The sequence below is a fragment of the Haliotis rufescens genome, unplaced genomic scaffold, assembly GCF_023055435.1.
Source record: "Haliotis rufescens isolate VD_foot unplaced genomic scaffold, xgHalRufe1.0.p SCAF_8, whole genome shotgun sequence".
Lineage (NCBI taxonomy): Eukaryota > Metazoa > Mollusca > Gastropoda > Lepetellida > Haliotidae > Haliotis > Haliotis rufescens.
In genome coordinates this window covers 43,363,371-43,390,801 of record NW_025964372.1, presented here as the reverse complement: position 1 = coordinate 43,390,801, position 27,431 = coordinate 43,363,371, and the positions used below count along the sequence as shown (strand labels likewise).

Genomic DNA, 27,431 nt, shown 5'->3' with positions numbered 1-27,431 from the left:
CACTGCCTCACTATACTGCAGGTGAGTGTAGACGGGACTCTCCTTTCTCAGTTTACACTGCCCCACTATACTGCAGGTGAGTGTAGACGGGACTCTCCTTTCTCAGTTTACACTGCCCCACTATACTGCAGGTGAGTGTAGACATGACTCTCCTTGCTCCTTATACACTGCCCCCTTATACCGCTGGTGTGTGTAGAAGTGACTCTCCTTGCTGAGTATACACCTGCCCCACTATACTGCCGGTGAGTGTAGATGTGTCTCCCTGCTTCGTATACACCTGACCCACTATACTGCAGGTGAGTGTAGATGTGACTCTCCCTGCTCAGTATACACGGGCCTTGCAGAGTTGTATCCCTTAGGTGTTCCAGGAACCCATGTTCGTATGTTGGAAACGCCCTGATTTTGTTTCTAGGTTTGTCAGCACCATACCATTGCTTGTGGGTTTCACCAAGGTGGTAAACTTCTAAGACCTGCATCACTTCATGCTTTCTCCTACATCAAGTTGACACGTGGTATAACAGATATGTTATTTAAAGCGGCGTTAAACCCAACTTCCTCACTCACTCTCTGTGATGGTATGCCTCCTCCTCCCCAGGAAGCGGTAGCGATTGGCTTTGAGAAGGAGTTGTCTCGGCTGGACTCCCCTGACTGTTACTTCCGGGCCCTGCCGGCAGAGTTGCTGCCGAAGCGGGACATGTTGGCGAAGACGCTGAAGGAGCTGGGCATGACACCCATCATCCCAGAAGGGGGGTACTTCATCATGACGGACGTCTCCAAGTTCTGTGAGTTGTGACCGTGTCAGTTAGATGTAGATACACACACTAAATATGATGCTGTGTTATTATTCCGTATAGGAAGAAGTAAATGAAACACCATCACGTTGTGCTTTGTGTATTCTGTGGCATCATGATACTGAGTGTCCATAATCTTTACTCACTCACTCACTCACTCACTGTCTCTCTCACTCTCTCTTTCTCTCTCTCTCTCTCTCACACTTACCCACTCCCACTCATGCTGTCTCACTCACTCACTCTCTCTCTCTCTCTCTCTCTCTCTCACACACACTTACCCACTCATGCTGTCTCACTCACTCACTTACTCACTCTCTCTCTCTCTCACACACACTTACCATATCCCACTCATGCTGTCTCACTTACTCACTCACTCACTCACTCTCTCTCTTACCCTGTCGGGGCTGTCGGCTATCCAAGTGGTTAAAGCCTTCGCTCGTCACGCCGAAGACCAGGGTTCAATTCCCGAAATGGGTACAATGTGTGAAGTCCATTTCCGGTGTTCCCCGCCATGATATTGCTGGAATATTTCTAAAAGCGGCGTAAAAACATACTCACTCACTCACTCACTCTTACCCTGTCTCTTTCTCACACTTACCCAACTCATTCTGTCTAACTCACTCACTCACTCACTCACTCTGTCTCTCTCTCACTTACCCCTCCCACTCATGCTGTCTCTCTCACTCACTCACCCCATCTCATCACTCACTTGCTCACCCCATCACTCACTCACCCCATCACTCTCACTCACTCACTCACTCACTCACTCAATCACTCACTCACTCACTCACTCACTCACTCACTCACCCCATCACTCACTCACTCACTTACTCACCCCATCTCACTCACTCACTCACTCACCCCATCACTCACTCACTCACCCCATCACTCACTCACTCACTCACTCACCCCATCACTCACTCACTCACTCACTCACCCCATCACTCACTCACTCACCCCATCACTCACTCACTCACTCACCCCATCACTCACTCACTCACTCACCCCATCACTCACTCACCCCATCACTCACTCACTCACTCACTCACTCACCCCATCACTCACTCACTCACTCACTCACTCACCCCATCACTCTCACTCACTCACCCCATCACTCACTCACTCACTCACCCCATCACTCACTCACTCACTCACCCCATCACTCACACTCACTCACCCCATCACTCACTCACTCACTCACTCACACTCACTCACTCACTCACTCACTCACTCACTCACTCACTCACTCACTCACTCACTCACTCACTCACTCACTCACTCACTCACTCACTCTGTTACAGCTGCTCCGGATGATGGAAGTGGTGACCCTAAAGATTTCCAGTTTGTGCGCTGGATGACGAGGGAGAAGGTGACAGTCTTATTCCTGTAACTTTCTGTTGAAGTACTGCACTGACACACTTGGGCATCAAACTGCGTGAAGAGAACAATTTATCATCCAAAACTGGATTCCGCAAGATAACACCACAATTAAATTGCATCATAATGCTTTGCAGGCCATTTTCCTAACATCAGTTACCATGAACAATCAAATGACATCACTAATCTCTCAGCTCCTGAAGCTGGTTAGCAGTACATTTCACACTCAAGACACTGGTTGTTACTGTTTAAACACTGAAACAGTTGGATAAATATAGTCTCACCCTTCTGTCTTTTGATATCAAATTTATCAGCACAAGTCAATCAAAGTTTAAAAGCTTTGAGGCTTGCCAAGGGGATAAACACTTATTGACAAGTGTATATATTTGATATCAAACGACACTTTCTAAAATTCTCTGTATTTTTTTTAAACCTCCAGAATAGGTCCCCAGTATTCAAGTATAAAAAAAAATTAAGATTAAAAAACATTTTAAGAAAGTTCTGTATGGTGAAATTTGAATTTTCTTTAAATGATGAGACAGACAGTCACTTCCCTAACAATTTTGTTTCAAGTTTAGAAATTGCACATAGACAGGGGCTAGAATTGTTTTTCTTATTATTTAACAGATCCATGAACCAAATAATGAAATAAAACAAGGATCTTTTCTTTTTTGTATTACTGATACATCAATGTTGCTTAAACCTCATCTGTATTTGTCCTATTTGGGTTTGCTTGACTAAGGCCAGTTGTAAGGTAAATACTATTTGTCAGATGACAGTAGTGAGTTTAAATTTAACGTCGCATCGGCATTATTTCAGCCATATATCGACCAGAGACAGAAATGTGACTATAGACAAGTGCACCAGCATTATATAATTTACGTGTCAAATGTAGTTGGTAATGTTTAAACTAATGTTTATTCTTAAAAAAGCATTTTGAAATGGTATGATTTATTTGCAGAAATTGGCAGCCATTCCACCTTCAGCCTTCTATAGCAAGGAGCACAAATTCATGGCGGAGAAATATATTCGGTTCTGCTTCATTAAGGTATGTGACTGAGTGAGTGAGTTGGGTTTAACGCCCCTTTTAACAGTATTACAATTATATTGCGGCTAGTCAGCGGTGAAACCCACGAGCACGGGTATGGTGCTGACAAACCTATAAGCATAATCGGGGTGAACCGGGATTTGAACCCACAATCATAGGTTTCTGGAGTACCCAAGGGATGCAGCTCTGCACAGTGAATCGCGGCACCTTAGACGACTTGGCCACCCGTGCCCCCTTGTACAACATTAACACATACATAGGTTTACCCCGGTATATAGAGCTCATTTGTTTGGCTTTTACAATATGATGGCAGAGGAAAAAAAATTCTAACTTTGAATATAAGAAAAATTAAACAGAAATATATCACAATTATTAGTCTTGCTTGATATGTTTTTCTCTGCCAAAATGTAGAATGTTAAATAGTTTTAGAATAGATTCATATGTTGAGCAAGAACAATGATTGATTTAGACAGTGGCTCAACATGTGTGAGGAACTTCTTTGAATGACTGGGACGGCTGGCTAGCCTCGTGGTTAAAGCGTTCACTCGTCACACTCAAGACCCGGGTTCGATTCCCCACAGGGCAGAATGTCTGAAGCCTATTTCTGTAGTTCTCTGCTGCGTTATTGCTGGAATATTGCTAAGAGTGGCGTAAAACCATATTCACTCACTCTGTGAATGACTGTCACTCATACAACTGTTACACTGTTCTGTATTCATGTTTTAACGTTGTCCGGTGACGATGGACTTACTGTGAATGTCCCTGTGTTCCAGGAGGACAGCACACTTGAGAAGGCAGCCAAGATCCTCCAGGAGTGGAAGGCATCGCTGTAACATCATTGTCTTAGCGCTAAGATCGCTTTGTTGAACGGGGACCTGTATCAGCCAGACAGTTGCCACGTGTTATGTTTTTGTTTTCAATTCCACTCCATACTTCAGTACTGATGTATACTTCGATAATACTCAATACTTCAATACTTCGGAGCTCCTTGGGAGAGTGGTGACCCTTCTCCTGACAACAGGGTAGGAGTGTCTCGCCTTTTTCTGTCATCTTCTCCAGGGAAATGTATCTTCTCAGGTATTTGGGTGTGTAGGAACAGTAGGACAATGCTAGGGGCAGATTGGAAACTGTTGGACGGGGTTAGGGGCAAATCAGGAACAGTTGGACTGTAAGAATAACCCCTGTCTGAGATCTGTAACATTGGTTGGTTGGTTTGTTGTTTAACGCCGCATTCAGCAAGAGATCTGTAACAAGTCTACAGCTACAGTGTAACCCCTGTCTGAGACCTGTCACAAGTCTACAGCTCCAGAGTAATCCCTGTCTGAGATCTGTAACAAGTCTACAGCTACAGTGTAACCCCTGTCTGAGATCTGTAATAACTCTACCGCTACAGTGTAACCTCTGTCTGAGATCTGTAACTAGTCTACAGCTAGATGTGTGTGAGACAGACTCTGTGAAGATATATTAGGGGCAGTAACTGTCTCCATGGTAACCCTGCAATCTTCCCATCAACATAGAAACACTAGAAGAGCTCTCCATATGTGATATCTGATATGGTTTGTTATACCATATAGAGAAATATTATCATGCATTATGAACTGTATCTTCTTAATTTACTTCTGTAGTTTTGGTATTTTTATTTTCTACAAAATAAAATTCTTTTAATTTTAGTTGTTACTGAGATATTTTGTTTGATGTGTGAAGATTTCAATGGGCAACTGCGGTTTTGTTTTGTTTTTTGTTTTTTTAAAGACTTTTTGAAAGTAACTGTAAATCAGAATGCCATGTTGTTCATATTTTTATGTATGATATTATATACTGCAAAAGAATAAATAATTTCTTTATCATGGACATTTCTGTATAATTTTTTATTTTGAAGTTTACACCGTATACAGCTTTTCCATTGGACAAGAGGTCGGTCACATGACCGCAAAATTGACATTCATAAGTGTACGAACCACACAATTTGATGTTCATGCATTTTTCACGAGACCGTGTTCTTGAAATGATGTAAACACTGACGGACTACTTCCACATTCCTGAGGAAAGCCCTGGGAATTCCCTAGCACAAATACATACAGATCCTTTAATCTTGAATCTTGAACTCAGCGTTTCAGTATACATTGAGAAACATCAGAGAGTTTGACTGCATGATTGTTCACAAATAAACAACGAAGAAATGCACATCCAAACTATCAAAGTATCAACTTGATCCTTGTCCAGGCTGACAGTGACAGTCTACAGCAATCTATGAATTTACCTTAGTGCCTATTTGACACATCTTTAATCAGCTTTCAATGATCGGCCAGTTCATCAATGATGACTAAAACATGTAACCGCCACAGGTTCATCAACAACTTCCAAAATCTCTCCCGTCACGTTTATCGTGTTGGCCATTTTGACGTCTTGCACTTGATGTCATTGTGACAGACTTACTGAGGTAGTTCTTAACAGACCTTTCTCATCAAATAAGGATATTATTTGAGTACATTTGTTCTAGACCGCCTCCGTGGTCTAGTGGTAGAGCGTCCGCCCGGAGAGCGGAAGGTTCGGGGTTCGATCCCCGACCTCGTCATACCAAAAGACGTTAAAAGATGGTACTTGTTGTTACCCTGTCTGGCACTCGGCATTAAGGGGCTAACACAAGGACTGGTCAGCTCGGAGTCAGTATAGTGTGTCTGAGTGGGTATTACCCATGTTAAACTGCGGCGTGGTATCTCAGTGAGCTAGCACTATAAATCGGTATCAGTCCGGACTAGTACAAGCAGCCACACACACACACACGTGCATGCACGTCGCTATATAAGTGCAATAATCTTGGACGCGACGTTAAACCCCATTTCACCTCACATTTGTTCTAAAGAAACTGTATGTCATAGAACAGTGTTGTTTCAGATGACATTGATAAAAACTCAAAACACAAAGCCTTGTCCAAGGTTTTTTTCCCTGTGTTTAATGTCCACACTGTACGACTAACCTCCCACTTACTGGTACTATTTTCCCTACAAGGGGCGGTGTGGTAGCCTAGCGGTTAAAGTGTTTGCTCGTTCTGCTGAAGGCAGGTTTGGGCTCCCAACATGGGTATGATGTGCAAGACCCATGAAGATCTGGGTTAGAATAGGTCATCAGCAACCCAAGCTGGCTGTAGCAGGCGACTAACAGGATTGGTTGATCTGGCTCGCTGACTTGGTTGATGCATGTCATCGTATCCAAATTGCATAGATCTATGCTCACTGGATCCAGACTCCATTATTTACAGACTGCCATCAAACAGCTGGAATATTGCTGAGTGCGGCGTTAAGCAACAAACAAACCATTGTGTGAAACCGTTTCTGGTGTCTCAGCTGTGATGTTGCGGGAATATTACGAAAAGGCGTAAAACTATACTCACTCATCTGCACCACACACTTATTTAGCTGTCTGCGATCTGGTGGTGTTAAATGGAGGTTTGTGGGGAAGGTATGATCGTGTATGTATGCTACTTTCTGGTCAGCATACTGTAGTCTCCTTATTAAGCACCCTGCTCCAATAAGCACCCCTAGACCAATCTGTTAGTATTCTTTATAAGCACCCCTACTGAGACCTAAATTTTATATGACTGTACATATTTTCTTGTGCAATTTTTTAGATTATTTACAGAAAACAGCGGTGCAAAAGTGGAATATAGTTGTCGGTTAACTATTATTGAAAACATTTGGTTACATTGATGTTTGAACGAAGTTTCTTCACTTCTGCTTGATAATAATAAGTACCCCACTTTGTAAATTTTCTAAGTGCTGAGGACGCTAATTAGGGCGAATATGGTAGGTCCTCCCTGACTACCTCCTGTTTCTCATTAGACCAAAATGGGTATTGGGTGGCATGGCTGTGTGACTCACTGTGTGGTATCCATGGTGGTCCATGCTTCTGGCTTGCCTGAATGGACTATACTCAACAACAAAAGTTCCTGTGACACTAATATTTTAGTGTATATTTCAAACAAGTAAAGTTTGGTTTTCAATATTGTTGTACATGTATGGAATCAAGTCACAAAAACGCAACTACTACAGAAAAGCATACATTCCATGCAAAAGTTGACTTTTATACAAGTCCCATGTATTTCACTACCCAAGAATGGGTATAAAAACATGAGTTAACGGGATTCCATATGCATTGTTTAGCATCATGCTGACAACAACCAATCAGAAAAACAACAAAATTACGCAATTATTCAACATAATGAAATGCCACGCCTGTCCGAAAATCAGCGTCTGCGAGCCATTGGTATGCTTGAAGCAGGATCGAGTCAACGTGATGTTGCAAGACAATTTAACGTCTAACGATTTTACAGGCTGGAATTATACTGATGGAAATAAATAAGGGAACAGTGATAAATAGCGAGAAATAAGCTTTACTGTCCGTACATTAAAAAAAGGGCACATACAAATTCAACACATCAGAATCAAATGTTGAGATGTGTTTGTGTGCATTGTTTCTAACTCCTACTTGGTAGACACACCTGGAAACCCATGATAACATATCACTTTACTAAGTGTTCCCCTATACAATCCATCAGTACATATACCGTATTCGACGTAATAAGCAGCCAGGGCACTCCCAAAATTAGAAATAGGGGTCTCTTATTAGAATATAATTTTGGAGAAGAAAAAAACCAGTTGAAAGATCGTAAATTTTGTGTTTTATGCTGACAGCCTGAAATGATACAAAAGAAAAGTTATATTTCAAAATATATTTTCCAGAAGTGAATTGCCCATAATTAAGGGTGCACATAACACACGAGTGCTTATTATACACGAATAAATAAGTGTACATTGATCAATCGAAAGGGGTGCTAATTGGGATTGTTCACTAGCCAATACAGTACCAATTATCGCTGTGGGTGCTGAACACAGAATTTCTCTCACTCATTGGGTCGACTTGTTTGGGCAGCTATAAATAGCATCATATAATTCAACCAGGACTCAAAATTCATTATTGTGTCAAATCGGTCCAGGATATATATATCGTAACAGACTGGACATAAAATACTGTTTTGTTTGTTTGTAGTTTAAAGCTGCACAAAAAGCAATATTCCAGCTAAATGAAGACGGTCTGTAAATAATCAAGTCTGAACCAGACGATCTTGTGATTGACATCATGAGCATCGAACGATGTAATTCGGATACGATGATATGTATCAACCAAGTCAGCGAGCCTGACCACCCGATCCTGTTAATTGCCTCTTACAACAAGCATAGTTGTCTGTTTCGGCAAGCATGGTTTGTTGAAGACCTTCTAGCCCTGGTCTTCAAGGATCGATATTCCGAGATAATGACAAACTGAATAGGAGATAGAACAGTTTTATTAAGAAAAAAATTGTCGTCAATACAGATGAGATGAAAAAACAAAAACAATATTGGCACGAGATCTGAATGTACATACGGACTGTCCGACATCACCGAGTCAGGACTTCGCCAGGAAGGCAAAACATCAAAATGTAAAAAAAACTGCCTAAATATGAATATGCATGTTCTACATGTTATTGATACCTTTGTTTTCCAACACTATTTTTTCTGTTGAGTGCATTGTATTACACTAGAATCATTGTTCAGTACAAGTTCCTTCAGAATAAGTGAGATGTTGCTTGAAGCCGCTTTGAACAGTATTTCAGTTATATCGCGGCGTGTCAGCTTGGTGTGGAAGGAAAGCCCGAGTGAGTGAGTGAGTATGGTTTTACGCTGCTTTTAGCAATATTCCAGCAATATCATGGCGGGGGACAACAGAAATGGGCTTCACACATTGTACCCATGTCGGGAATCGAACCCGGGTCTTCGGCGTGACGAGCGAACGCTTTAACCCCTAGGCTACCCGACCGCCCCAGGAAAGCCCGAAGTGATGCAGGTTGTAAACTTTCACCACTTCGGTGAAACCCACGAGCAAACCTAGAAACATGATGTGGGTGAAACGGGATGCGAACCCTGCTCATAGGTTTCTGGTACACAGAGATCCAACACCAGTGGCTGTTAGTGTTGGTTGTGGGGGAGTCAAGTGCTGCGTTTATCAAACAACGTAACCTGTTGTTTCTACTATCCTTTTCAGTGGAAAACAGTGTACAAACAGGGGACACTTGTAATAGATTTGTTTGTTTGATAATTATCACCGCACTCAGCAATATTCCAGCTATATGATGGCGGTCTGTAAATAATCGACTCTGGACCAGACAATCCAGTGATTGGACATCTTTAGCATCAATCTACGCATTTGGGATACGATGGCATGCATCAATAAAATACGGTTTTAGTAAGAGTCCCCTTTGTAAATTTTCTAAGTGCCCACAGTATTTACAGTAATAATTGCTTTAATATAGTATTTATACAGTAATGCCGCATAACACAGTATTGGAAATTCACATTTCCTTCCAACTATCAACACTTGGTCTACTGGCCCTCCAGCTGAAACAGGCACGTATGAACAAGTTTTCTTTAATGTAACAAATACCAAATGTCAACTTCATTCTAAGCCATTGCACCGGAACCCATTATATAGTTGGTATCAACTTATTACATCATGTGTGTCTACTGGTATTTTCATTTTTCTTTTAACTTCAAATTCATCTTTTGAAAGATGTACCACAAAGAACTCTGTATGTTGTCTTTACATCTTGGTACATTAAAAAACAACATACACCCAGAAGAGAACACTTGGTCTGGTCTCATTACTAGACCATTGAATATAAACTCCTGAATACAATCTTAATCACAGTTACCGTATTTGACGTAATAAGCACCCAGGGCTCTCTCAAAATTAGAAATAGGGGCTCTTATACATGTTATAAGAATATTATTTTGGTGAAAAACAACAGTTGAAAGATAAATTTCGTGGTTTTTGCTGACAGCCTGAAATGTTTATATACGACAGATATATTTTGCCTGAATTTAATTGCCCATAATTAAGGGTGCATATAACACATGAGTATGATCAATCGGAAGGGGTGCTAATTGGGATTGTTCACCAGCCAATATATTAGCAAATATTGCCGTGGGCGCTTATTAGAGCGGGGCGCTTATTACATCGAATACAGTATCCTCATTTCGCCACATTACTGAATATCAGAACTACATTCCACTAATGAGCATATGACGGAAAAACAACATATTTACAGTTACAACATGAACCTACGACTGTACAGGAACAGTGATTGAATACTTCTTCAATTTGAGCAGAATGTAAATTAAGAACATACTGTGCAGATAAAAAATGTTCTGGACAGAAACTTGAAGTAGATAGATGATGAACTTCAACACTACCAGGTTAGTCACCCTGATTATCCATACAGTTAGTACTGTATAGCTCTGGATAAATGAAACTATGCCTACAGAAACACTTTGAAAACGCATAGTGGATGTCCACTCTGGATAAGTAGCAATCAACTGGAAGAGTTTATCCAAATATGACAATATGAATGAGGATTCAAGCTCGGACGACTTTATTGCGATGTTGCATGCCTTCTGGCCTCACCACATACCAATTTCTTTGTTTTTGGTCAGAACGCTAAAAATTATTTCTCAAATTCCACTATGCATTTTCAGTGTGTCAGTATATTAAGCACACATGTATCAAGCATATCACACTTCTGGCTCTGATCACAATATGAGCCAGTAGGACTCCATACGAAGCTCTATCAATGATTTTATCCATGAATACATGACACATTTTATGCATAACAAGTTCTCTTATTGTTTGTAACAACGTTTCTTGCCCCTTCATTATGTGAATTCTCATGAAGGGCAAAAACGTAGCCCGGAACGTCATAACAAACAATAAAAGAAGTTGTTATCCATTAAAAAGTGTCATGTATTCACGTTTTTTCAACTTCTAAATACCAATCAAGGACTAGATTTAATACATAATGTTTGTTTGATGTCAACACCCACTCAGCAATATTCTAGCTGTGACTGTGTCTTGTAAATAATCAACTCTGGGCCACACGAACCTGTGATTGACATTCCTGAAAACAGGTACTGAGACCGTAACATGGGACACAGCATCGCTAGGCCACGATAAATTATCAGATTTCCTCCCTGTCCACCTCACTTCCAAACACCCGCCTCACATCAATATGATGACTCTGGTACCTGCAGACGATCACTTGGTCATGTTTGTTTGTATGTTGTTTAACGCTGAACTCAGCAATATTCCAGCTATATGACGGTGGTCTGTAAATAATCAAATCTGGACCAGACAATCCAGTGATTGACATCATGAATATTGATGCACGCAATTAGGATACGATTGCATGCATCAACTAAGTCAGCAAACCTGACCACCTGATCCCCTTAGTCACCTCTTACAGCAAGTATAGTCGCCTGTTACGGCAAGCATGGGTTCCTGAAGACCTGAGTGTGTGAGTGATGAGTGAGAGATTGAGTTAGTGAGTGGGTGGGTCTGTGGGTGAGTGAGTGAGTGAGTTTGACTTCAATTTTCAAACAGGTGTGAACACGTTTCAGTGCCATCACATCATCACAGTTCAAGGGATGAGGAATGCGGACAACCCTAGTTATGAAATCCTAGGCCGTGGTGCAGGCAAACCGCAGATTGTAATTAGGGCTAATCAGAGATTCAAACCACGACCAAAGAACAAGTACAGGTAAGAGAGGCAATACTCGGTCATAAGGACCCCTCATGGCTAGACTACATGAAACATCAGTCAAATCAGTTTGATTATTCATAAAACGTAACACCAGGAGACTATATTCACTGGTGTTGACATGAAAATGATGTGTCGAAACAAAACAAATTTTGACACTGATTCATCGAATAAATCACAAAATAGTAAAAATCATTACAAATAAATATTACTAAGTACATGCACAACCAATTTACAGGGTCACTAAGACCAGGGCCCTGTTCCACAAGGCGATCTTAGTGCTACGTTGATCGTAAGCCTATGATAATGCATGGGAGCTACGACCAACTTAGCACTAAGATCGCTTTGTGGAACAGGTTCCAGGGCCCATTCAACAAAGAGATCTTGGCACTAAGATGATCGTTACTCCCATACTATAACATAGGCTTACGATAGTCATAACGTTAAGATGTCTTTGTGGCCCAGGCCCCAGTGTTCTTAGCGCTAAGATTGCTTCATGGAACGGAGTCCAGTACTGTAAGTCATGAGTACTATAAATAATGGTATTAATACTATTATATACAATTAAGGAGCATTACAATTGTATTAAGATAATAATGATAAAAAACAAAGTTAATGAACATATCAAAAATGTACATTAATAATTTGTCCTCAGGGTCATAGAGAAGCAATGTCCCTGCAGTGCCCCTTAGGGTACATTTAAAAAAGTTTCAAACAATTAATGTCCTAATAAGATTATCTCCAAAGAATATATATATATTCTAACATATCCAACTTGATGAAAATATCAGGACTAATCTAGTTACTTCTTTTACATATCCCCCTGTCACTTTTCACGCATTTAAAAAACAAACCTAAAACATCTAAACAATTTACAGTGATGTTGATATTTTCACTAAATATGTCCTTTCCTTTCGGACCAACAAAGACTTCACATGAGGCAAGAACATAGCATTTTTGAAAAGAGATTTTCTGTGTGTACTATACACAAATAAGACTTAGAACCAATGCAGTATTATATTTAGTATTTTGATATTTTTATAAAAAAAAATGGCTATTGTTTTTTCCCTCCTGCATTTTTAGGATAGAATTCAGTTAAATATGTACACTGGTGAGGCCTTGTTTGTCTGAAACATATATTTCTTCATTTTCAGCCCATCATGAGGATACACGGTATTAAAAGTGTGTATCCTAAACAGCAGGCTTTATGGTGTACAACCAGTACATGAAACTGTACCAGCACACAACTGTGTATTGAACATTGACATCAGAATATCATGAGCATCAATTCAGAACTAGATAATGCTGGGCAAGTTGAATTATTTTGAAAAATAACTTTCAGAAAATATTCTACACAAGGCATAAGAAGCTGGTTATATAACAGCGGGTTCCCCCCAAAATACAACAGGCATCTACATTTATTGAAAATGATTACATTTAAAATGCATCTTGTCAACAGTCTGAATATATTTAGTGTGCGTAGGATATATGTCATATTGAATTGTAGTTTCAGCTAAATTATGGCATGTCAGCTCAATGTTTGAAGATCATGAATAATGACAATGTGGCAATATAACATTTTGTGGTACCACTGATGTAACAGGTCAAGGATTGTAAATGGGGTGAAGTGAGATACCAGGCCAGCAGATGCTGAACTTGCTAAGGGAGGTAACTCTCCTGTATCACCTGGGTCTTCATTCTTGGGGAGTTACAAAACTGACAAAATGTGACAAGAATAATCGGCAGAGGTTATGTGGCTGGGGTAATTTGGCTGGGGTTATGTGGCTGGGGTTATTTGGCTGGGGTTATTTATCTGGGATAATCTAGCTTGGGTTATGTGGCTTGGGTAATCTGGTTGGTGTTATGTGGCTGGGGTAATTTGGCTGGGGTTATGTGGCTAGGGGTTATTTGGCTGGGGTTATTTATCGGGGATAATCTAGCTGGGGTTATGTGGCTGGGGTTATTTATCTGGGATAATCTAGCTGGGGTTATGTGGCTTGGTTAATCTGGTTGGGGTTATCTAACTGGGGTTATGTATGGGTAATCTGGCTGGGGTTATTAAGCTGAGATAATCTAGATCGGGTTATCTAGCTAGGGTTATATAGCTGGGGTTATGTATGGGTAATCTGGCTGGGGTTATTAAGCTGAGATAATCTAGATGGGGTTATCTAGCTGGGGTTATTTATCTAGTTGATTGTGACCAACAATGTACTAAATATAATATTGGTATGAATGTTCTAGACAATAAGCATGCTTTATACATGGATATCAGTTCTCATTGCTCGTTTTAAGAATTTTCTCTGCCAACAATCTCTGTTTTGAAAATTCCTTTTGCTTTTGAGGCAAGCTATTTTATTGTCCTTTTAAACATAAACATCAAACAGTGTCAGTGATTTAAAATCTACTCAATCAAACACAGAATCACGTATTTCGTCTATTTTTCTACTTCATGGCATCTTCCCGAGGCAAGGGAGTTAACTGACTTTAAAAGCCCAGTTTCCACCCTTGTCAAACAGGACTGGATTTTCCAGGCTTGATCATAGCGCCACCAGCGCACTATTATGAGTTATGTCCATTCTATGCCCCTCCTATTGACCAATCAGATTCCACCTCTCATATCACTTGCAATGCTTCAAACAAAATGGCGGCACCCAGTCAGGACGATCGGATTGATAATCAAGATCCATATTGTAATAAAACAGGCCTTACCTCACATAGTGCATCATAATCACTTGAGCACCTTCATTATAAACATGAAAAGATTTGCAAAATATCTGTCAACGCCCAGTTGGCGGTACACATGCTTTGTAAATCCTACAGTTGACCGAAATCTGCAGGTTGAAATCCATGTTGTTTCCAAACCGGATATTTAGTTCATTACAGGATTTTGATTGTTGATTGGCCTATGCACAGACTCGTTAATCCAGCCAAAATGTAAGTAAACCTAGTCGGGCAAGAGTGGAAACTGGAATTTGATAGTCAGTTAACGCCCTTGCCAAGGGAAGATATCGTCTTAGAAACTTGTGGCAGTCTTACCCATAATGCAACAACAAAGCTGAGCATAATGCATCCATGTTCACGAGGGCTCTGAGGAGTATCGGAGGACAGGTTGTGTCAGATGGACGCCTGTCCTGTGTCAAGGATTAGAGTACCCGGCCAGGGGACATAACTCATGTTACTTATCTAACACACTTGTTGAGGACATAGAGGAGAAAGGGTAGAGAGTCTGGATACAATAAAATCAGTAAAAATGATTAAATGCCGACCGCGGGGCATATTACCATTTATATTGGTTCTTGAGTGTTGGTCGGTTTTGAGACACAGCTACCCGAGTCTATGTTTCTCCAGCCTACAGAGCCCTCAGTGTTCAACTGTAGAAACGCCAAGACTGAGAACATTGGGTCAAACATGCATTTCATCTATGCATCTACAATTCTACAATCTATCCTATGATATACATATATATATATATATATATGAACATATACAATATTATGACATGACGGACATCAAGTCTATAGGATATCTTATATATCTCACATATATCTCCCAGGTACTGCTCTACATCAGGTTGTACAGTACTTGTATATGAACAATGTCGATCTCTAAGTAGAGCTAGGTGTGTCAGTAAAACTATTTATCAGATCCCTTTATTCCAATATTATCGGTTCTCTTGAGCATATAAAGCTTTCTGAAGTGCATTATGTGAGGTAGTAATTCTGTCTGTTTTTATTTGTTTGTGAGAGTATACAGGCGTCAGTTGTTTTCTTTGTAAAAGCCAAGTCTGGTTCATTATAACCATTTGGAGGGGTACTTTTGGAAGTTGTGAGTGAATAATACCACTTTTATATTACAGTAACATCAAGGCATGTCAGCTTACTGTGAGAAGAAAGCCCAAAGTGATGCAGGTCTCAAATATTTACCATTTAGTATGGTGCTTACAAATTTAGAAACATCAGGGCGGACCAGGATTTGAACCCACGATAATAATTTAGGAGCACTTTTACATTGTAAAATTACCGCCTCCGTGGTCTAGTGGTAGAGCATCCGCCCTGGAAGGTCCGAGGTTCGATCCCCGACCGCGTCATACCAAAAGACGTTAAAAGATGGTACCTGTTGTTACCCTGTCTGGCGCTCGGCATTAAGGGGCTAAAACAAGGACTGGTGGGCTCGGAGTCAGTATACGGTGTCTGAGTAGGGTATTCATGTTAAACTGTGGCATGGTATCTCAGTGGGCTAGCCCTATAAATCGGCATCAGTCCGGACTAGTACAAGCAGCCACACAAACACACACACGTACATGCACGTCGCTATATAAGTGCAATAATCTTGGACGCGACGTTAAACCACATTTTCACCTCACCTCACCTCACATTCCAAAATTAGTAAAATCTAAACATTTTTGAAGTTAGGATACTCATCCTGCGTTACTACCTTAAGTATTCTACTGCTGATTGGCATAACAATTTCTGTGGCTCCGAGTGAAAGAACAGCAGTAAAAGCATTAAGGTAGCAATGCCGGACAAGATAAAAAGGCTAAGTTATAACGCCTCTTCTCATTCTTATTGGTCCTGTTGTCACATGGTCAGTGAAATACAAATACAAAAGCCATAACACTTAAATAGTTATAACCATAAGAATATGAAGTGGGAAATTTGAAATTTCAATTTGAGAATTCTTACTGACATTAATGCAGACTTGGGCTGAATATCAGCCTCTGAGCAGGTGTATGTATATCTCCTCGGTATCTGAGCCCAATTCTACCCCGAAGTTCCACTTGATAACTATGAAAAACATTAAAAGCACTAAGTAGTTGGTGGGAGTAACAGAATTCCTGTAGACCACTGGACCAACCCCGAAAGTTCAGCCCAAACTTGCATCCCAACACCTCACACCAACCCAAGCCTGATCCCCAACCCACCCCGCCGCGCATCACAGCCGATCCCCAACCCACCCCGCCGCGCATCACAGCCGATCCCCGCACCCATGCACCCCACCCCAGGGCCATTAAACTACATGATGTAGCACTACAGCAATCGTAAGTCAATATCGCGAGTCTAATAATAATATACATACAGGTGTTGATTACTCACTTATCACCTAGCTTACGCTAACGTGCACAGGGGAGTTACAGCTTATGTTAACGTGCACAGGGGAGTTAAAGCTTATGTTAACGTGCACAGGGGAGTTACAGCTTATGTTAACGTGCACGGGGGAGTTACAGCTTACGTTAACGTGCACAGGGGAGTTACAGCTTATGTTAACGTGCACGGGGGAGTTACAGCTTATGTTAACGTGCACAGGGGAGTTACAGCTTATGTTAACGTGCACAGGGGAGTTACAGCTTATGTTAACGTGCACAGGGAAGTTACAGCTTATGTTAACGTGCACAGGGGAGTTACAGCTTATGTTAACGTGCACGAGGGGAGTTACAGCTTATGTTAACGTGCACGGGGGTGTTACAGCTTATGTTAACGTGCACGGGGGTGTTACAGCTTATGTTAACGTGCACGGGGGTGTTACAGCTTATGTTAACGTGCACGGGGGAGTTACAACTTACGCTAACGTGCACGGGGGAGTTACAGCTTATGTTAACGTGCACAGGGGAGTTACAGCTTATGTTAACGTGCACAGGGAAGTTACAGCTTATGTTAACGTGCACAGGGGAGTTACAGCTTATGTTAACGTGCACGAGGGGAGTTACAGCTTATGTTAACGTGCACGGGGGTGTTACAGCTTATGTTAACGTGCACGGGGGTGTTACAGCTTATGTTAACGTGCACGGGGGTGTTACAGCTTATGTTAACGTGCACGGGGGAGTTACAGCTTATGTTAACGTGCACGGGGGAGTTACAACTTACGCTAACGTGCACGGGGGAGTTACAGCTTATGTTAACGTGCACAGGGGTGTTACAGCTTATGTTAACGTGCACAGGGGAGTTACAGCTTATGCTAACGTGCACAGGGGAGTTACAGCTTATGTTAACGTGCACAGGGGAGTTTCTGTTTAAGATAACGTGCACAGGGGAGTTTCTGCTTATGTTCACCTGCACAGGGGAGTTTCCGTTTAAGATAACATGCACAGGGGAGTTTCTGCTTATGTTCACGTGCACGAGGGAGTTTCCGTTTAAGATAATGTGCACAGGGGAGTTTCTGCTTATGCTAACGTGCACGAGGGAGTTTCTGTTTAAGATAACGTGCACAGGGGAGTTTCTGTTTAAGATAACGTTCACAGGGAAGTTTCAGCTTATTTTAACATGCACAGGGGAGTTTCAGCTTATTTTAACATGCACAGGGAAGTTTCAGCTTATTTTAACATGCACAGGGGAGTTTCAGCTTATTTTAACATGCACAGGGGAGTTACAGCTTATGTTAACATGCACAGGGGAGTTACAGCTTATGTTAACTTGCACGGGGGAGTTACAGCTTATGTTAACTTGCACGGGGGAGTTTCTGCTTATTTTAACATGCACGGGGGAGTTACAGCTTATGTTACCGTGCACAGGGGAGTTTCAAAGTTTTCTTTGCCACTTATCTTACCAAGATTAACATGCAGGAGACTTGATTTACCTTTTTAATGGAACCAAGGGTTCTGACAAATATGTTATTAATTTTGCTGACATTCTGTATCACAGACATTCTAGTAATTTTTCACTGTTTGGTCCTTCTTCAAGGTAGAACCTACTACACGTCTACACAGAAAACTACACAGCATGGACATATAATCAAACATTATTTACATTCAAAATCGGTAAATTTGTACATCAAGTATATGGATAATTTCATGCAGGTATAAAAAAGACTAAATCTCTAATATTTTGTCATATCAAAATGAATATCTATTATTAAATGCGTCTTATTGCAACATCAGTACAAAAATTATCTTTCTGCCATTGAAATTACTTGGCAACCTTCAACTGACCTTGACCTTAGGACTGGTAATACGCATTAAGCCGAGATTCATCGCGGACCAAATAATGTTGGAAAAAACAGAAAGTGACACTTCCATCTCATCTTTCATCCCTTTCATTATAATAGCGTATTCATACACAATAAAATAGTCCCCAAAACAAGGCTGTTAGTTGGTTTCAACATTCTCCGGATTTTATCAATGTCAAACAATTTCTCAGATCATTTTCAGACATGAAAATAAATGAGGATATACAACAATTCATAAGGGTGCAAACAAAAACAAATCAGTAATGTCTTTCTAATAGATCCACTCTTTAAATCTGGAATGGGCAAATCTTCCATATCCTCACGCCAGTGACAGAGACGATTCGTCTTTCTGCTATTACCTAGCTCCTAGGTTCCTAAACTCACCACAAAATACTAGTCAACAATCAGAAAGGCCACAAGCTACAGTTCATCACATTTCGATTACAATTGGAAAATATCAAAACCTGAAATATAAAATTATAGAGTTCCACGTCTCCACAAGTTCATCTACATGGAAGAGAAACAGGTTTTGTTGATCTGCTGGGGTGAAGGTCATTCACGTTGTCGGCTGTGAGAGCTTGATCTTCTGTACGATCGGAGCTCGACACAGCGGACACAGCGTCAGTGGTCCGCAACACATGACACAGCTGCAGATATGTCCGCAGTTGAGGAAGATCACTTGGGACTGCAAGAACAAGGTGTTTGTTTGTTTGTTTGTTTGTTGTTTAACTCTGCACTGGGCAATAATCCAGCTATATGACTGTGGTTGGTGAACATTCCTAGATGACATAAACCAATGACTGACGTTATGAGCAACAACCGGTCAGGGTACGAGTCTGACCACCCGATCCACAGTCGCCTCTTACAACCTAGTTAAGTTAAACCCAGTGGGTTAGAGGATGACTGCTGAATTATGTCACAGTCAATGTGTCAGTAATGTTATCGGCTGTAAATAGGTAAAGCAAAATGGTGTTAAGCATATAGATTTTTTCACTTACATAGAGACGTGTGTGTGTGCTTGCGTGCGTGTGTGCTTGCGTGCGTGTGTGTGCATGTCTGTGTACGTGCATGTCTGTGTACGTGCATGTATGTGTCGGTCTCTCTGTGTTTGTGTCTGCTTGTGCTAGTCCAGACGTAAGCCAGTATGCATTTGTCTGTGTGTCTGACTAATGCTGGTCGTGTCTCTCGGGGCTGTCTCTCGTCTGATAATAGACAATCACTCGTTCTAATCATTACTGATGATCCACATACAAAAACTTTTCACATTTTAATAAATTCCACACATTCACTCATTGCCATTAGATTACTTTAATCTAAATGTTAAACTGGTTCCAGTTTCAAATACAGCCAGGCATAACAAATGTCATATACTGTAAAACGTGAAATTAATGCGTCTCCAAAAGAATGCGACCGCTGGCCCCTAGCCAAAAATGCGACTCAATATGAATGCGACACCCCCCTCCTCTCAAGCATCAGTGGATTTATATCCAAACAAATTGTCCTCTGTCAGGTTTACAGGAAAATCCTCACCTGAATCCAACCTTACATTAATCCAATCACACACCAAATAGCACGGCATATTAGCGCTGAGTAGAGTACTTCAGCTAAAACAATACGTGCGCGCTGGTTCGTGTCGGCCTTTGATGCAGTCGCAAAGAGCGATGTTTAATAATGCAAAGACCACTCGCATTTTTCGCATTTAATTCACGCTCGCATTTATTTCACGTTTTACAGTATCATATTGAAGCAGAATACATGAACAAATATTATTTTATTCCTCACAAGAGTGGATCCATGGAGGGGTCCAATAACAGAATCCTCTCTCAGTTGGGGGGGTTTGTCTACATTTGTCTTCAAACTGCTTTTGGTTTTCAAATTGGGGGGGGTCTGGACTAATTACCTCTCTTTCCAGACAGATGGAGCACTCGGAGTTCATCCCCCGGGCGATGATTGACCTCTGTCTCTGAAACATGGCCCCTGCTGCAGGGTCCTCGGGCGCGGAGGGCTCGGCTTGTGAGGAGGTTGACGGCTCTTCTGCGGACGTCTGCAAGTAGGATGACAGATGCCATGTTTATAACATCATGTTGACTGATTCTATTTCTCTCTTAATGTCGATGCTTCTAATCACATTCTGAAATATGTTGAGGAAATGTGGCGTGCCAAATCCACACTATTCCTGCTATTTGCAGCAGCCTGTGCAAGCCATACCAATGGTGATAGCATGAGCATCAACCACCTCTCATCTTGTCACAATCCAATCCTCATTGCGGTCAGCGTTTATTCTAGGGGCCATTTCTGAATTCTACCATCAGGGCTTCAACAATCCCCCCAAATAAGATCTTGTACTTGTATACGATATTCCTTTGTGCCAAGAGGCCATCCCTATAGGAGGCTGCGTCAGGTGAACTTTCTAAACAGCCAATCAGCAACAAGGCTTTTGTATTCTCAATACGAGTCAGCAAAGCATTCAGACCAGTATATCTGATTTATGTATCTCAAAAACAAACTAAGACGATTGTAGATGATTATGTCCACGCCATTATAAAATTGTGGATATTTCATAACCCGTCATTTCCGGGCTCCGTGACACGTACCGCCAGGGCATACCATCGATGCAGATTTGTGTCCTGCGTGGGGTTTGTTTTATACAAGTTGTTTCAGAAAGCTGACATCTGATTGGCCCCAGAACCCACGATCCTTCATTTAGATATGATGGTCAAAGGTCACTTCATATCTTGATGCAGACAGGTTTTTATCATAGTATACTACTCAAAACAAGTTAAGAATGACCCAGTTTTTTTATATTACTCCATGCCATGACAGATTAACGATAGTAATCTGTAAAATTCGGTTGGTCCTTAACTTCTTCTTTTTTAAATTAAATGTTTATTGTTCCCAGAGTCGTAGAGTAATACAGTTTTCCATAAAAAAATTCAAGATTGCAAAGAATTACACAAAACACTCTTTGAAAATTTGAAAGGCTTTGAAACAGTGTCCTTAACTTCTTTTGAGTAGTATAAAAGATCTTATTTCAATGACAATGGGCCTCTGAAAATTGTACTTTCCTTTTTACAACCAAATTATAAACAATTCCTCCTAAACTATGGCAGAGGCATGAGGCCTACAAATTTGGGTTTCAACAAAATATTGAAAGTATTTTCATATTGTCTGCTGAAATATGTGTACAGCTACAGACAACTCCTCTTTTTTGAGGGGGCACGGGTGGCCCAGTCGTCTAAGGCGACGCGATTTTGCTGTGCAGAGTTGTGTCCCTTTGGCACGCCAGAAACCTATCATTGTGGGTTCGAATCGCGGTTCGCCCCAATTATGTTTCTAGGTTTGTCCGCACCATACCCGTGCTCGTGGGTTTCACCAAAATGGTAAACGTCTGAGACCTGCATCACTTCGGGCTTTCCTTCCACATTAAGCTGACATGCCGCGATATAACTGGAATACTGTTAAAAGCGGCGTTAAACCCAACTCACTCACTCACTCCTCTTTTTTAAATATACCATAGGGTGTGTCTCACCTTGTTTCAGCAGCAGTGTGTCAGCTTACTACCTGATACTGTCACAAGTCGACCATTAATTACTAGGAGTTAATATTTCACAAGAAATCAGTCTACTTGAAAAGCCCTTATTCAATGCTGTATCGAGTTATTGAGGACTTACCACAACCTCCTTGGCTGGAGTCTCCACCGTCGGAGTTATCCCCCCTAGTTTGTTCTCCACTCTCATCTCCTCTGTATAGCGCAAGATAGACTTACGCAGGCCAACTTCATGAACACCGATCTGGGAAGAGATGGATAAACTACTTTATCATACCTCCATGTCAGAATGATGAGATCTGATTGGTCCACATGATCTTGATAAAATACTACGTAATCCGCTTTGGAGGGTAATAAATTTCTCAGTGGGGGAATAAATCTCTTATACCCCGCCACTTCAAAGTATGTCAAAGTAAAAAGCCACACATTTTTTCTGAGTCAATGGAAGTCACGTGACACAGCATAAGTTAACCTCAGCTCAATCGAACAGCTGTTTTCTATCAATTTTGAATTTGTGTTAGTTCTTTTACAATGTCACATTAAAACATATCGGTAAGATAAATTTGTTGTAGCTGGATCACGAGGGGTACATGGGGTTTTATTCGTCCCGTGTTAGGTTTTATTCGATGAGCCGGAGGTGAGTAGTATGAAACTTAACGAGGGACGAATAAAACCCCATGTACCCCTCGTGATCCAGCTACAACTTATAAGTCACATGATTCTTTAAATAAAGACATAAAAACTCGTAAAAAACAAACAAACCTAACGCGGGACAAATAAAACCCCATGGACCCCTCGTCACATGATTCTTTAAATAATGACACTGTGTGCTTTTCCACATCAAACATCCCTCCCAGCCTTGTGAGCTTGTGAGTACAACTGACATTATGACTGATGACTAACCAAAGGATTCTCTCCATTCTTTAACATCTGTCTCTCTCTCCTCCCTGCTCTCTCTATCCCCTCCCCTCCATCCCCCTCTCTCTTTATATACATATATAAACATATATATAGTAATAATTAAATAAGTGGAGTAAGATTGAACACAGTTTTAATTGGCTAGCGCTTTCAACTCGTACTATGTACGAGTCTCATCAGGCCATAACTGAATAACGGATGTATATTTTGCATAATACAATCAAAGAATCCCTGAGGTATATTTTGCATAATACAATCAAAGAATCCCTGATGTATATTTTGCATAATACAATCAAGGAATCCCTGATGTACTGATCAGCCATGGAATTAACCACACAACATGCTGCCTCTCACCTGTTTGAGATCATCCTCTGTGAGCTGTATAATAGTTTCTATGGTGATCTTGTGACGTGCGAACACAGGCAGGTAGTCGTCTGCTCCCGACTTCCGCAGAATTTTCACCACCTCCACCTCCAGCGCATTCTCCTGTACCCACAGTTACCATGGTTACACACATACCCAGTTAAAACGGTAACAGTTACCAGTTGGCCTGCTTCATTTTTTAAACCATTAAAACATTTATAGACAAGAGTCATCAGGAGATGACATATCCCCCGGTCTGAAGCAATTCGGCATCTGATTGATGATTTATTCATTTTATTAATTCCTTCACGCAGAGAAAGCTATAAATGGATCTACAGGATTGAAGAAGTAAAGCATTGTAAGAGAGGGTATCTGCAGTACTAACGCTGTCGATGAGTCTCTGTGGTTTCTTGTCCATGAGACGCTGGTACTGCACCAGCCAGTAGTCCGTCTGTCCCATCTCCCGACGCTCTTCCATCTCCCCCTGAAACACAAACACACACGCTTAGGAGAAAACCTACCGTGTTTGGAAATTTGATGTAGTCTCACTGTGGAGTAGTTACCCCTTATTTTAATTTGGAACTGAGCACTTTAGCACAAATTTTCAAATGCATAAATAGAGAGAAGATATGCCTTTGTAAAGTCTTGTAATCTCATCATCGAAGCAGTCAGGGTTATGGACTAGAAGATCATATCGTCACCAAAAACATCCAATATCAAACTTCCGTATTTCCTCTATTAGACACTAAGCCATTAATGAATTTCGCAAGAGCCACTGACCCGGCTTGTATTAGAGACCCAGCGTGTAATAGAGGAAATATTGATACGTTTTACAGTTCATATGGGTTATCAATCGGCAGCCATTTAATATGATATGTAGACTATCGATGTATTCATGCGCACATTTTTTTGTGCGTGAAAAGGCTTAATATATTTAAAAGGGGTTTTTGTAGCAAAAAGGAAACCTCCTTTTAACCAATGAGAATCAAACATTCTTCGATAATATGGTAGAATGAAACACAAACAAACACTAAGATGAAAACATAATCTCTACTGTCTAAAGTCCCCCAATGTTACGGATTAGCGACTTGTGACCCCCCCCATCTTGACCCTTGTACAATGGATGACATACCAGTCTCTTCCTGATTTCAACCTGCCTCATGTCCCGCTCCTCCAGTAGCTGCGACAACATCGCCGACAACGCAATTCTCTTTTCAGCTATCAGGTTCTACAATCAAACATCACCACATCTAATACAAACCACAGCAAAGTAAGATCTGGCATCAAGGTACAGATACGGAGAGAAGGGAGATATACTGGAGTGTAGCAGGCTGTAAATATCGATGGTGTTTTCTTTACACAAACAGCTTAAACAGAAAGATCATATTGACACAAGGCTACGTACCAGCTCCAACAGTGGAGTATCGTCCAATATTGACACAAGGCTACGTACCAGCTCCAACAGTGGAGTATTGGTCAATATTGACACAAGGTCACATACCAGCTCTAACAGTGGAGTATCGTCCAATATTGACACAAGGCTACGTACCAGCCCTAACAGTGGCGTATTGGTCAATATTGACACAAGGTCACATACCAGCTCTAACAGTGTAGTATTGGTCAATATTGACACAAGGTCACATACAAGCTCTAACAGTGGAGTATTGGTCAATATTGACACAAGGTCACATACAAGCTCTAACAGTGGAGTATTGGTCAATATTGACACAAGGTCACATACAAGCTCTAACAGTGGAGTATTGGTCAATATTGACACAAGGTCACATACCAGCTCTAACAGTGGAGTATCGTCCAATATTGACACAAGGTCACATACCAGCTCTAACAGTGGAGTATCGTCCAATATTGACACAAGGTCACATACCAGCTCTAACAGTGGAGTATCGTCCAATATTGACACAAGGTCACGTACCAGCTCCAACAGTGGAGTATTGGTCAATATTGACACAAGGTCACATACCAGCCCTAACAGTGGAGTATTGTCCAATATTGACACAAGGTCACATACCAGCTCCAACAGTGGAGTATTGGTCAATATTGACACAACGCTACATACCAGCTCCAACAGTAGAGTATTGGTCAATATTGACACAAGGTCACGTACCAGCTCCAACAGTAGAGTATTGGTCAATATTGACACAAGGTCACGTACCAGCTCTAACAGTGGAGTATTGTCCAATATTGACACAAAGTCACATACCAGCTATAACAGTGGAGTATTGTCCAATACTGACACAAGGTTCATACCAGCTCTAACAGTGGAGTATTGTCCAATATTGACACAAGGTCACATACCAGCTTTAACAGTGGAGTATTGTCCAATATTGACACAAGGTTCATACCAGCTGTAACAGTGGAGTATTGTCCAATACTGACACAAGGTCACGTACCAGCTCTAACAGTGGAGTATTGTCCAATATTGACACAAGGTCACATACCAGCTCTAACAGTGGAGTATTGTCCAATATTGACACAAAGTCACATACCAGCTATAACAGTGGAGTATTGTCCAATACTGACACAAGGTTCATACCAGCTCTAACAGTGGAGTATTGTCCAATATTGACACAAGGTCACATACCAGCTTTAACAGTGGAGCATTGTCCAATATTGACACAAGGTTCATACCAGCTGTAACAGTGGAGTATTGTCCAATACTGACACAAGGTCACGTACCAGCTCTAACAGTGGAGTATTGTCCAATATTGACACAAGGTCACATACCAGCTCTAACAGTGGAGTATTGTCCAATATTGACACAAGGTTCATACCAGTTCCAACAGTGGAGTATTGTCCAATACTGACACAAGGCTATGTACCAGGTCCAACAGTGGAGTATTGTCCAATATATTGACACAAGGCTATGTACCAGCTCTAAAAGTGGAGTATTGGTCAATATTGACACAAGGCTACGTACCAGCTCCAACAGTTGAGTATTGTCCAATATTGACACAAGGCTATGTACCAGCTCCAACAGTGGAGTATCGTCCAATATTGACACAAGGTCACGTACCAGCTCCAACAGTGGAGTATTGGTCAATATTGACACAAGGTCACATACCAGCCCTAACAGTGGAGTATTGTCCAATATTGACACAAGGTCACATACCAGCTCCAACAGTGGAGTATTGGTCAATATTGACACAAGGTCACATACCAGCTCCAACAGTGGAGTATTGGTCAATATTGACACAAGGTCACATACCAGCTCCAACAGTAGAGTATTGGTCAATATTGACACAAGGTCACGTACCAGCTCTAACAGTGGAGTATTGTCCAATATTGACACAAAGTCACATACCAGCTATAACAGTGGAGTATTGTCCAATATTGACACAAGACTACATACCAGCTCTAACAGTGGAGTATTGTCCAATATTGACACAAGGTCACATACCAGCTTTAACAGTGGAGTATTGTCCAATATTGACACAAGGTTCATACCAGCTGTAACAGTGGAGTATTGTCCAATACTGACACAAGGTCACGTACCAGCTCTAACAGTGGAGTATTGTCCAATATTGACACAAGGTCACATACCAGCTCTAACAGTGGAGTATTGTCCAATATTGACACAAGGTTCATACCAGTTCCAACAGTGGAGTATTGTCCAATACTGACACAAGGCTATGTACCAGTCCAACAGTGGAGTATTGTCCAATATATTGACACAAGGCTATGTACCAGCTCTAAAAGTGGAGTATTGGTCAATATTGACACAAGGCTACGTACCAGCTCCAACAGTTGAGTATTGTCCAATATTGACACAAGGCTATGTACCAGCCCTAACAGTGGCGTATT

At 41.2% G+C, this 27,431-nt stretch overlaps 2 protein-coding genes across 6 annotated transcripts in view; one reads left to right on the top strand and one right to left on the bottom strand.

Annotated features, from left to right (window-relative positions):
• LOC124151941 (kynurenine aminotransferase-like) overlaps positions 1–4,415 on the top strand; it is a 37,746-nt gene extending 33,331 nt beyond the window's left edge. For all 3 annotated transcript variants that reach the window (XM_048389223.1, XM_048389224.1, XM_048389225.1), the window contains 4 exons: positions 596–782; positions 2,093–2,160; positions 3,130–3,216; positions 3,990–4,415. In XM_048389223.1, coding sequence (XP_048245180.1) covers positions 596–782; positions 2,093–2,160; positions 3,130–3,216; positions 3,990–4,049 — 402 coding nt within the window. In that variant the 3' untranslated portion in view covers positions 4,050–4,415. The remainder of the gene's footprint in view (positions 1–595; positions 783–2,092; positions 2,161–3,129; positions 3,217–3,989) is intronic.
• Positions 4,416–16,953: 12,538 nt separating this feature from the next.
• Positions 16,954–27,431, bottom strand: part of LOC124151939 (E3 ubiquitin-protein ligase LRSAM1-like) — a 48,449-nt gene continuing 37,971 nt past the window's right edge. For all 3 annotated transcript variants that reach the window (XM_048389221.1, XM_048389220.1, XM_048389222.1), the window contains 6 exons: positions 24,742–24,837; positions 23,995–24,093; positions 23,601–23,732; positions 22,453–22,572; positions 20,682–20,825; positions 16,954–19,466 (listed from right to left, as the gene is read on the bottom strand). In XM_048389221.1, coding sequence (XP_048245178.1) covers positions 19,338–19,466; positions 20,682–20,825; positions 22,453–22,572; positions 23,601–23,732; positions 23,995–24,093; positions 24,742–24,837 — 720 coding nt within the window. In that variant the 3' untranslated portion in view covers positions 16,954–19,337. The remainder of the gene's footprint in view (positions 19,467–20,681; positions 20,826–22,452; positions 22,573–23,600; positions 23,733–23,994; positions 24,094–24,741; positions 24,838–27,431) is intronic.